The sequence below is a fragment of the Humulus lupulus genome, chromosome 1 (genome assembly GCF_963169125.1).
Source record: "Humulus lupulus chromosome 1, drHumLupu1.1, whole genome shotgun sequence".
NCBI classification, from domain to species: Eukaryota; Viridiplantae; Streptophyta; class Magnoliopsida; order Rosales; family Cannabaceae; genus Humulus; species Humulus lupulus.
In genome coordinates, this window is record NC_084793.1 from 79,558,497 (window position 1) to 79,571,661 (window position 13,165).

Below are 13,165 nucleotides of genomic sequence, written 5' to 3' on the forward strand. Positions count from 1 at the left end.
ATAAATCAGTTATTGCCCTCCAAGCATGCTAATCAAGGCCCTAAGCCTTATTAGCAAATTTGGGACGCTACAACTATCCCCTCCTTACAGAAATTTCGTCCTCAAAATTACTTGAATAACTTAGGATACCGATCCCGCATATTTATCCCAAGTTCCCACGTCGCCTCATCTACCTCACTGTTCCTCCACATCACTTTTACTAAGGCGATGGTCTTGTTCTGCAAGACTTTATCCTTTCGGTCAATAATCTGAACTAGTTTCTCCTCATATGACAAATCCTGGTCCATCTCCAAGTTCTCATAACTCAGTACATGTGCAGAATCTGGTACATATTTTTTAATTGTAATGTTGATTTGATAACTCTAACATTTGAAGCTAAAGGTCTATTTGTTTTTACTTGAGTGTTAAATGTCCAATATATTTTGGCTCTTATTTTGCTTCTTGCAGATCGTTCCTTACTTATGTGTGTAAATATAAATATATATATATAAATAGATATTGACTGTTGTGATAGTGAGTTGTGGCTATAACTACTGTTAATTCACCATTCGATTTGAACATTTTACTACTATAAATGAATTCAAGTATTTCCTTTCTTTCGTTGGATAAGCTCTGTATAGAAAGAAAAGAAAGAAAAAATAATAGAAATAAATTTCAATATATATTAGTACATATAGATATTTATGTATATATTTGATATAAGAGAGGTTTGTACCTTGATCTATAAGTGACTTCCATTCTAAAAATTTGAAGCACCTCAAAGAGTTCAGAGAGTGGACTTTGACAAAGTTGGAAAGATTGTAAGTTTCTATTTTTAACAAAAATATCTATTTTTAACGGCTGTTCATATTGATATTGCCATAACATTATTCAAAGATTATGTTGTAACGGCTTGTGTCAGGATCATTAATGCCAACAATTTATCAGTACCAATTCATGCCTATTTAGGAAGCATAACCACTCTCACTCGTTTGTATGCTCTTTCTTAATCAACCCTTAAATTCTATCTATTAAAATAATCCTTTGATTTGTTTATCATATTAAGCTCTTAAGTTCATCAAGTCCATGGAGTGCAACTTGTTTTCTGGAACTATTCCCTCTGAGATTGGGAAATTGGTCAACTTGGAATATTTGTGAGTTTAATTTCCTAATCTTTTCAAATTAAGTAACAATTTGATTAGCTACATAATAAAGTAAAATGACATTTATTAATTTAGTCTTAAGTAATTGAAATGGTGTGGCTGCAGGACTCTTGCTGCAAACAATTTCACTAGAGAGTTCCCTGATCTCACTAGTCTCACCAAGTTAAAAGAACTGTAAGTGTCAATCTGTAATGTAACTCCATGACCAAAATGAACCAAGTTTTATGTCACTTGAATCTTGACTCATGTTCTCTCATTGCAGAAGGATCAGTAGTAACTACTTCACAGGAAGGATGCCTGAGTTTGGCAATTTGAAATAACTTCAGAAGTTGTAAGAGCTGTTGATCTATTTGGTTCTTAAAATTCATGATCTATATTTATGTATGTTGATTTTACATACTACGTCTATATTCTATATAGAGAGGTGGAAGCAAGTGGTTTCGATGGGCCAATTCCTTCTAGTATATCTAACTTGAACAAGCTAGTAGAATTGTAAGTTCTCTTTCATATATTTTCATTTACTTATACAGGTATCCTTAAAATTTTTATATGTACTATATAACTTCATTTTTAATGAGAATTTCTTTGCAGAAGGATTACTGACTTAAATGGGGAGATGAGCTCAGATTTTCCGAACTTGATGAACATGACAAACATACAAAGATTGTAAGCTATTCATAATTTGAAAATTCTAAAAATCTTGAACTGCCCAATATTTGAAAAATATTGAACTTATAGGACCATGTATGAAATTGCAGGGTGCTTAGGAGCTGTAATTTAAGAAGAAATATTATGAAATATATTCGAAATTTGAACATTCTAGAAATCTTGTAATTCTTCTATTCACTTGTTAAATTCCCATCTTATCATTAGTTAATTTGACATAAACTTACATCTAAGCTTTTGATTTTGTAGAGATCTCAGCTTCAATAAGCTAGAAGGGGAACTTCCAAATTTTGTAAATATAAGAAAATTGAGGAAACTGTAAGTGATGCAAAATTGAGTAGGAAGAAGACATTATGGAAGGACCTTACAAGTTCATAAAAACTTCTTTGTTCCCTTTTTTCTTTTATGAACTCCTTGCTCATTCACTTCACTTATTAGGAGTTTTTTTCTTTTGTTTCATGCTACTTATTAGGAGTTTTTGTTTTTCTAGTTACTGCACTTGTTAAAAGAGGTATTTTTGAGTCTATATATAAATATAAATGTGGTATATTATTGATGGCTCTTATTACTCTTATATAAATATAAATGTGGTATATATATAAATCTATTCATGCATATGCTAAGAGTACAACAACATAGTGTTATAAAAATATTTTATATTCTTTCATATGTTTACTATTTGTACTTCATTTATGATAACTAGAAGAACAAGGGTGGACATAGATGGATCCTGTATTGGTTTCAGAGGACCAAGGGGGCCAATTTTCGGCACCTTTGTTTATGAGGAGGAGGTATTTTATTAGTTTTCTTAAAGGTCTACTTAGTTTAGAATACTGTGTAAGGTATACAGAAATGCAAAATGATAATATATTTATAGCCATGATAATGAAAATTGTAAGACAAAGTAAAGTTAAAAAAAATTATGATCTCATACTTTGAAATATGGCTTACTTTTCTTTTCTATTATTTCCTTCTTCTTCAATAATCAGTTATCATGCTATGGATTTCATTTTTTTTAAATTAATTTTTTTTAGTGAACTGCATAGATATAGAGAGTATTTCAACTTATTTAAAAATTGGTTCCAATTCCAAATAACATTTTTTACCTCTGAAGAGCATTAAAGCTGAAGCCAAAGAAGCATGAGATTGAGAATTTGTGGGACTACATTCTACATATCATATATACAAATTTAAGCTCAGGCCAATGTTACTAGATCACTCTTCCTTTCAGCATGTTGTGTCCATCAGTTTTACACGTATGAGATTGAATTCATACATCAGTTTTACATGTAAACCTTATTTGCAAATTCTGTTTTTGAACATCAGTTATAGTCTGAAGCCCTTAGATTTGTTTACAGTGTAGCTTGTGTGTTTATTTTAGGATTTTCTTATACTAACATCTATTGCATTTGGTTTCAGGTTCTGGGGAGTGGTTTTGAGGTGATTTCTGTTGGAAGAAAAAAGCTTGTTCGTTCTGTTCCAACAGAGTTGAACAAAGACCATAATGAAATTTTGGAGCTTGCCCAGGTTACTATTGTTTTATCTTCCATCTTGTCACAAATAAATACTTTCTTCAATGTCGAAATGTTTATGTTTTATACGTGGAATAATACTTCTTTTTAAGGATAATCAGTCTTTTTAAGAATAATGCTTCAATGTCGTCTGGATTTCATAATCAGTCTTTAATAACTATTCAATCTTCAGCCAACTAACAGAAATGGAAACGAAGAAGTACCATTCACAATGTATTTTTCCTCTTTCAACCAAAATGATTAAAACAACCACTTCCACTTTCATTTCTTTTCCAGGCTCAGGGTTTTGTCACCATTGATGAAGTTGAAAGGCGGCTTTCTTGGACCACTGGTCGTGCAACCGATGCACTTGATACTTTGCTAGATGTAAGTTTTTATGCTATTTTTGCTTTATTTTCCTACCCTATTCTTGTTATGTGATTAAAATTTGACTTGGAACCCTTTAAAAATGAATTCTACAGGAAGGTCTTGCAATGATTGACGACGGCCATAGAGATGGTAAACGCCAATATTGGTTCCCCTGCGTTTCTCCTATTGCATCATCACTTGGAGTCGATTCTTAACAGGTATGGTATGTTATGGAGGAGGAGCATGTATTTTAATCTAATAAGTTTGGTTATCAAATTGGCTCTATTTTATGCTCTTGGAAAATGATGGTTCCGTGGCCTAGCTTAATCCTTTAGAGGTATATCAGTTAAAATGTCAAGCATCAAATTTAAATGCATTTCTGCAATTGTTTATTGTTTATTGTGTGTTGTGTTTAGGTTAATCTCTCTCTCTCTTTTTGTGTGTGTTGTGTCTCAATTGGCACCGGATAATAGTAAATAATTAAACACCACTTTGCAGTTTGCACCAAATCATTTCCCCCCTTTTACTATTTATTGCAAGTTAATAAAAGAAAAATAAATCATAAATAGAGTCTAGCACTCATCACAAAAAAAAAATAGGAAACTGTATTTAATTAAAAAATACATAGCCAATATATTAAGTAACATATCTACAGATATTAAGTTATCTGTGCATATGATTGGAGCAGAAAAAATAGGGTACATTTGTTATTTAGTTTGTGTAGATAACCAACCTTAATGCAATTATAGTGTCTCAAATTACTTGGGATTGCAATATACATGAATATAACAGCAGTCCGAAATCACATTCCCCGTAAGACCAACCATCTAGGGGACTCAGGAACAAAATGTAGACCAACCAGTAAGACAATGCATGGAACAAGTCCTTCAGATATAAAAATAAAAAAACTCAAAAGTCAGTCCCTTAAATTCTTGTATGTTTCATTGAAAAATTCAGTTCAATCACATAACATACACATATATAGTGATATATGAAAAAAATTAAAATATGTAATTGTAATCAGTATTTACATCAAAATGGCTCTGATTGAGTTAGCTGACAGAAAATCCAAGGTGGAACATGCATCTATAATTTGTTTTCTCTACAATAATCATATGGTAATCTCAAGCCTGCTTTTCTTTTTATCTTTAGGCCATTCATTCCATATCAACTAAGCTTCGATTTTACCCTAAACAATGGTGCTCTTATGAATTTCTAACAAAACAAAAGACTAGGAATCACAGTCTTTTTAAAGTGTACTAGGAAGAGGGCATACAAAAGATGTAAGCCAATCTTTTTTGTGTTTTTTTTTTGTAGTGATCTTCTTTTTATTGTTTTTTCTCATGTATAGTACAATCTTTCCAAATCTTCTTTTTGCTTCTTTCACTTTAACTTTGTTTGCCTTCCATGAAGATTGGGCGAAAAAAGGTCTAGTTGAAGCAGCAAAGAGAAGCTGGTAAAAGGTCAATCCCCTATTTTTTGTTGTGTTATTTGAATTTATGTCTTTCTATTTTCAGTAAAACCTATAAGTGGTTGACAATTAGTTTGATTCGGGTTAGGATTAACAGTAACTTAACTCAATCTGGTTATTATGCTTGACCACTTTCACATCAACAGAATAATGCCAAAAACTTCCCCCTTTCATACAAAAAAATAGAGAATAGAACTAATACAACAAAAAAACATAAATGTATACATATAGATATATATACAACTTGATTCATAGAGAGAGAATGCCGAGAGAGTGAGCCAATTAGCCTAACAAAATTTATATATATAACATAAAAACTGAATAAACTACACACACATACAAAAAATGCTTGTAAATATACAGTAGCATATGTAGACAAGCTTTTAGATTTAGTTCTTTTCATTGCCTCATTTTGTTGGAACTTTTTAAGTCTTGGTCAACACTATCATAACATCTATAAGTGTAAATAGACTTCTTAACAAAACATTCTATAGCCATTAAGCTTTTGGTTTGAGCAAGTGTTGATGGGCTGTACTTGAAGCATATATAATAGCTATTTTTGGCCAGCCATTATGTTGCTATTGCCAAGTCACACAATTATCTTGCCATATTTTACATTTCAGGTTCTCAATGAAGCTTATTAGCATTCATGTATTTTCTCAATTTATGTATGCTCTTCAATGTTTCTGGCTTGTAAGTGAATTTACTTGCACCTAATTCTTAAATTTTATTTTATTCTATTTTAGCAACATGATTTTGATACGTGCATTGCAAAAAATGAAGTTATTAGTCTGTTTTTCTGTTTGAGTTCAAATTATATTTTCTGTTTTTGTCTTACAGTTATTAGTTAACTCCTGATATATTCTTTCCACTGCCTATGCCTATTTTCATTCGCTGTTACTGGTTTCGAATTCAGGTATGTTAGCAACGACTTTGGTAACCATCCTCTGTCTCATCTGATGGGTTCTGTCTTTGGCTGCGTATCCAATCAGAAGTGGAGCATTTTATAGATGTCTCATCCATGTCATCTGATATGATTGCCAGGATGATTTGATACGCTGAACAGACTAAGAACATATTAAGTAATTTAGTTGCTGCTGTTGACAATTTGTGGTATCTAAAAGATGGAATACATACTGTAGTCTTGAAAAAACTTTTAGAAAATGGTAAGAGCTATGTGGGTTTTACAGTTTTATTTTTGTATGATACTTCGAGCACTGATCTGTAGACTTATCTCAGTTTTTGGTTCAAAGTTTCGATTTTGAATTTTTCTTGCAAACGTTTCATCTGGGTATCAGTATAATTTCGATTTTAGTCACCATAATTGCTTAATATGGTTTTTTTTTTCTGGGTTATTCATCTCTTATGTAATTGAAGTTAATTTTATTGCCTCTGAACTTATATTTATGTGAATTTCCATTTATTAATGCAACATTTTGATTCATATCTTGTTAATGAATTTTCATAATTTAATCCGATAAAAATCAATTTTTTAGTTGGAGTTTATACTGCTTTTATTCATATTGTTTCTGATAGTTTTTAGTAAATTCTCTTACATGGTTAAATTGTGTCTACTGACTGCATAGTCAATGCATTACTTCATAAGACCACTCAAGATAGTTTTATATGTAGTTAAGGAGTCTAATTAGTTAGCATCAGGATTAGGACTCCTAGTGAGACTAATTAGGCTCTTGGTCTTTCATTAAAATTTTCAACCTTTATTTTTAATACTTGTGCTCTGTAACAGTAAATTTTCTATATACAGGGAGCTTTGGAAGATAAACTATCCGCAGCAGAGAGCCAGCAAAAACCTTAGACATAGTATTAAGATGGTAAGCTAAAGCTTTACTACATATTTTGAGTTCTTTCTTCTTTGAATTAAATCTGGTATTTTTATATGTATAAATATGTATATATATTTATATATGTATATTCTACCAGAAACCCTTTTTTTTTTTTGTGGTCAATCTTTTCTAACTGGTTTGTTGAATTAATTCGAGTTCTGTAGCTATTAGAAACAATGGTAAAGAACTGTGGGGATTACAGTAACATCTGATTATTGAGGCAATATTATTATTTTATAGAAGTAAATATTCAATTAGGTTTAAATTGCATAACTATTATGTTTGTTAAAGGTGCCTTTATTTAAAGTGCAATACCGATAAAATGGGTATTTGGAAGACTTTTTGATGTTCCATTTGGCCATTCCTCACTGAGTTTGGTCGTTCAAGGAAAATGAAGTACCAGCAGCACTCTATTCTCACCCTCTTTTATATTCCTTCTTATTGCTTGACATGTGAAATCTTATTACCATAAGATGAAAATTAATATTAAGACATTAACTTTTTATTGCTCTTGTCAGGTAATGAGAGGAGTGTAAATTGTAGAAGATAGTGAGAAAAAGAGCATTGTTCGCATTGCTCTAAGTTGTCCGAATTGTTAAGGATATTATTTTTGCCAAACAAAGTTGGATAGGCGTTTATTTCCCCGTCTTTTTGTTTAGTAACTGTTTTCCAAACTTTTATTGGTGGAATTGTGTTCTCTTCTAGTTCTCTATGCATCTAAATTATTTTCTCTGATTAAGAATTTGTATGGATTGTAACTTTTGAAACACGTGGATTGTAACATTCAGGCAGATATGCAAGTGAGGGAGAAAATCTTGGTCTTGCTTGACTCTTGGCAAGAAGCTTTTGGTGGGCCTGGAGGAAAGCATTCTCAATATTATTGGGCATATGATGAATTAAGGGTATGCATTTAGCTCCATCTTTTAGATGCTATGTGCTCTTCCTCCTTGTGGCACTAAATCTGGAAGAATTCTTTTTTCCTTTTCAATTGTTCTCACCGTTTTAGGTTTGATATAGAAATTTGGTATTATGAGGTTTGATTTTCATCAGTCACCTTTTCAAATAAAAATTCATCACAGCCTTTACAGGGCTGATGGATCCTATGTTTTTTTTTTCTTTCTGGAACACAGTATCAAGTGGTTAAACATGTTGTAGCTACCATTTCAATATTCTGACCCTTAAATTTATTTGTTTTTAAAAAAAAGGAAATTACTTGAAGAGCTAGTCATAACTATTTGTATACTTTTCCTGACTGTGTTAGGGAATTACTAGTTGGAAATGATAATGATCACTGTTCTTAGTATCCCACTGTTTCATTACTGATATAAATTTGTTAACATTCTATTATATTAAAATTTTTGAAATAGGTCTCTCTCTCTCTCTCTCTCAAATCAGATGAATTATAATACAGATAACAGTTAATTGAATGAATGACAGCGTTCTGGAGTAGAATTTCCCAAGCGTTCATTAGACGCTGTCCCTATTTTCTATATGTAGTTTTTATTACATGAAAAATAATATTTTTGAAAGGTTAATATTCTCCAAAGGTTTGTTGTAAGAGACATTCTTTGTTGATGACACTGTGAAGTTGACATAGATGTTATGCATCAGGGAATTCCTGAAAAGGCAGATGTTCCACCAGTTGCCCAAGTTCCTGCTCAGGCAGCAGCAAACTCCCCTGCAATCATTCCTCCAGTGCAAGCATCACAACCTGCTGCTGCACTTGCTATTGTCCCTAATGCAAATCCACTGGATCTCTTCTCACAGGTAGCTATTGTTCTACCTCTTAACTTTTGAATTCTTCCCTCAGATAGATGCTCCTTTGAAGTTTGAATTGTATTATATGATCAGCTAATTAATAAAATATATTACTATTCTTGAATCAGGGCCTACCAAATGTGGGTGCAAATGCTGGTGCTGGCAATTTGGATTTTCTTCGAAACAGTCAATAGGTACTTGATTTTTTTCCTTTCTTTTTTTCTCTTATCCATATGGAGCTTTACTCTTTTTTATTGTTGTAGTCATGGTTGATTTTTTTTTCTCTAACTTTCATTGTAGTTCCAAGCATTGCGAGCTATGGTGCAAGCAAACCCTCAAATTTAGCAGGTTAGGCTTCTCATAAAGAAACAAAATGCCAGTTGATAGCTTGGTCATTTTGGTGGCAGACGGACACTAAATAGTACTCAGGCTAGACTTATTGTTTTGCAGCCTATGCTTCAAGTGCTAGGGAAACAAAATCCACATCTTGTGCATCTCATATAAGAGCCTCAGGCTGACTTTTTGCGCCTGATAAATGAACCTGTCAAGGGAGGAGAAGGGTGAGATGAATGCAGTTTTTTTTTATTTTTTTTTTTATATAAATAAGTTTTTATTATCTACTTGACACATGCTAATTTTTCATTTTTATTATACAATCAGGAACGTTCTAAGCATGCATTTTTCTGTTGAAATATGTTTTGGCTTTAAGGTCTGTTAACTATTTTTTTGCACTTTGGAATTGGCACAAATGGGAATGTTCAATTTGTTGTGTTTTGATTATTTAAAAATTTGCAAAGAGTTTCTTTTCTTGATAGGCTTGTTTGATTTTTCTATAAATTTTTTGGTTTACCATGTTCTTTCTATTGATATATTTTTTTTCTTTATGCTCTAGGCGGTGTGTTTTGCTTTAATGGGCATTGGCAGCTCATTTCATGCTCAAGAAACTGCTGTGAGTGGGTAATTGGAGAGTCGAGTGTGGTAAATACTGTTCTTTTCCTGTGTATTGTGTTATGTTTGGGGTCATTTGGGACATGTTACTTTCTGATTCTTTTGAGATCTGCATGTAAAAGCCTCAACTTATTTGTTTCCATACATTTGTTGAAAACATCAGGTTCTGGCCTTCGGGTACTGTGTGACTTCAGGCCATCAACTACAGAGGTTAACATAACAATAAAGCTTTTACTTGTGTTGCTTTTCTCGACAGTGGAGTTTTGTTGTCCCAGTTCACGTTTTGGTGGCATGATAGACATGGAATTTGTCGAGGACGTGACTAATATTTCTAATGTGTCTGGGATTACTACCCATTCTTTGCAACTGTATAGTCATTGCTGACCACTGGACCGTTTCCCTACAAATGTACAGTCATTGCAACTGTTGTTTATTTCTTTGTGTTGAAAGTAGTAACTTTTAACTATGTTGAATATTTAAGACTCCTTGAATACTTAAAGAAGATTTTGTTGTTGATGACAATGTTGAATGTTTTAAACTAATTTGTGGATTGTTAATACAATGTTGAATGTTCTTACTTTTTGTTATTTGAAAATCAAGTTCATTTGATGATGCTAGTATATATTAGAAAGCTAATTTTAATTATATAAAAAAATTAAAATATAATAGAATAAATTAGTGTTATATAAATAAAATATATAATGAGAATTTAAACTTATCTAAATATAACAATAATACGAAATTTGTGTTATAATATCTATTACAATAACACTTTTTATGCAAAGAATTGTGTTATGCAAACTTCATTATATAACACAAATAATGTGTTATACTAAAGTGTAGTATAACACAAAAAATGTGTTATACTTAAGTGTAGTATAACACAAATTTATAAGTATAGAAATGTGATATATAATCGACTATAAATAACATAATTAAACACTTATCTATATATTAAAATAACACAATTAAACACTTATCTATATATTAAAATAACACAGAAAGTGTGTTATCGTTGACAGTATAATAATACATCTGTATAACAATGATAAAGTGTTATGTAAAGTACCCTGACTTACGATAACATAGTCGGTCTTAACACATCAGAAAGTGTTATGGTATGTTTTGATAACACATTTTCGGTGTTATTAAAAGCATTTTTTCTTGTAGTGTATCCCTTCTCGCATAAATAACATGCTAACACATCACACATATAGTGACTAAATATTATAGCACGAATTCACACGATACATATTATTTATAAAATTTATTAAATATATTTATTAAATTTGTACCATTGTGATATAAATTTTAAATTACTAAATAATATTATATATAAAAAATTAAACCATAACATTGTTTATAATTTTTTATATATATGTGTATATAATAAGATAACTTTTTTAATATAAGTGATATATTTTTTAATAAAAATTAAGAATATGTATTATTATTATTATTATTATTATTATTATAAGATGTGGTTTCTGCAGACAACCCCCAAAACTTCCACGTGTAGAGCCATTGACACATGAAGTAGTGTCAATCTCTCATAATGATTCGACATCTATGTCAATCACTTTGACCTCTTTATTGAAGTTTGTATCACCATGGGATAATGACCACCATAAGAAGATTAATATCCCATTGCATGTTTTTGGATACAACACGATTGCTACGCTTTTCAAGGATGATGTGACACAATTTTGCAACATGGACAAGATTGGGCAAACTCCAATGATATTGTATTTGAGGTATATATTCATCTCTTTTATAATTTAAAGTTTAAATTATATGCATGCCTTTTATAATTAAATATGATTAATTTCTAGGTTGTTGGATGATATGCTACATACCAATGAGTTGGATCATTTGTACGCATTTCAGCATCCAGGTGAACTCAATGTAGGTCATGAGAATAAGCATGCTCAAGCACTTAAAGATCTATTCATTCAAATGGGCGAGAAGTAGTTCCTTATTTGTTCCTGGAATAACAAGGAAGTTTATATTGAGTTTTGAAATGTTAAGTTCATACAATCATCTTCTAAATATTTGATTGTTTGTTTTCTAGTGAACATGAGATGTTATTGCTATTTCAACCTCACCCACATTCAGTGGCGTTCTTGGATCCCATTAACTTTCAGTTATACATTGAGATTAAAAATATAGTTAGGCTGTAAGTTTATATAAGTTTCATTCCTTAAAGTATATTATCTTTTTAATAGTACTTCTTTGCTAATTAAAATACTTTTATTATGTATAATGCTTTCACACTATATGATACGGAAAAAGGAAAAAGAGTTGCAAGTCTAAAGTATTATAGTCCAAAGGTAAGTAACATTCAACTTTATAAAACATAAGACTTAAATTATAAGTATACTAACAAGTATATGTAAGATACTTTTATATTTGTCTATGTTAACAGTGCCGACAACAACCAAAAACCACATAGTGTGGTATCTACTGCATGAAGTATGCTAGGGATCTCATTTCACAACAAATAACCAGAGCATATCTATCGAATAATGTAATAATTAAATGTGTTTACCTTTTAATTTTAATAAAATTATATTTTAATTACATATACATTTGACATGTAACTTAATATAATTTCAATTATTTGCAGTTCAATTTAGATTTACCGTATACTGACACTGAACTTAATGAAGTTCAAGAGGAGTGGGCAAAATATATTCTACCGCATCTCATTAAATGATGACATGTATGCTCAGTACCTATGTGAGGGGTCATTTTTGGAACTATGTATTTATTTTATTTTATTAGAAATTGTTAGAACTAATCAAATACAGAATCAATCTAACAAATTATAGGTTGAGTTAATTTAGCTTTTTGATGTCCACACTGTGCTAAATATTCATTTTATGACAAACTAGTTTTTTTGGAACTTTGCTAGATATCTATTTTATGACAAACTTTTTTGGAACTATCTATTTCTTCTATTAGAAAGTGTTAGAACTAATCAAATATAAAGTTAATATTACCAATGTTAATTTAATTTAATTTTTTATGTGCATTATTTTACTGCAATTGCTGCGTTGATTTTGAAACCAAGGGGCATTGACAACATATTTGCAATGTCTTCTGGTGTGGAAACTTTGTGACAGTTAAAAACTGTCACCATAGAGAGCCATTCATGACACCTACTAACTGTCAGTGTTGCCAGTAATGACGACACCTAATAACTGTTGGCATTGCCAACAACGACGACACCTATTAACTGTTGGCGTTGCCAGCAGCGACAACACCTAATAACTGTCGGCGTTGCTCGCAACAGTGACAGTGTTTAACTGTCGGCGTTGCCAGCAACGACGACATCAAATACGACATCAAATAACTGTCAGTGTTGCCCGCAACAGCGACAGTGTTTAACTGTCGGCATAGCTACCCCTAGAGGTGTAAATGTGGGCCGGCCCGGCCCACATTTTCGTGCCTCCG

General features: G+C 31.5%; 1 protein-coding gene and 1 long non-coding RNA gene across 2 annotated transcripts; both read left to right on the forward strand.

Annotated features, from left to right (window-relative positions):
- Window positions 1-1,884: 1,884 nt before the first annotated feature.
- Window positions 1,885-3,951, forward strand: LOC133817177 (vacuolar protein sorting-associated protein 22 homolog 1-like). Its single transcript, XM_062249600.1, has 6 exons — window positions 1,885-1,901; window positions 2,058-2,126; window positions 2,512-2,599; window positions 3,228-3,335; window positions 3,617-3,706; window positions 3,802-3,951. Exons 1-6 carry the CDS (start codon window positions 1,885-1,887, stop codon window positions 3,901-3,903), a joined length of 474 nt encoding a protein of 157 aa, XP_062105584.1. The 3' UTR covers window positions 3,904-3,951.
- A 3,612-nt stretch (window positions 3,952-7,563) lies between these two features.
- On the forward strand, window positions 7,564-10,080 carry LOC133812602 (uncharacterized). The gene is made up of 3 exons (XR_009883999.1): window positions 7,564-7,905; window positions 8,441-9,739; window positions 9,873-10,080. It is a non-coding gene; the product is annotated as an uncharacterized LOC133812602 (long non-coding RNA).
- The last annotated feature ends 3,085 nt before the right edge of the window (window positions 10,081-13,165 follow it).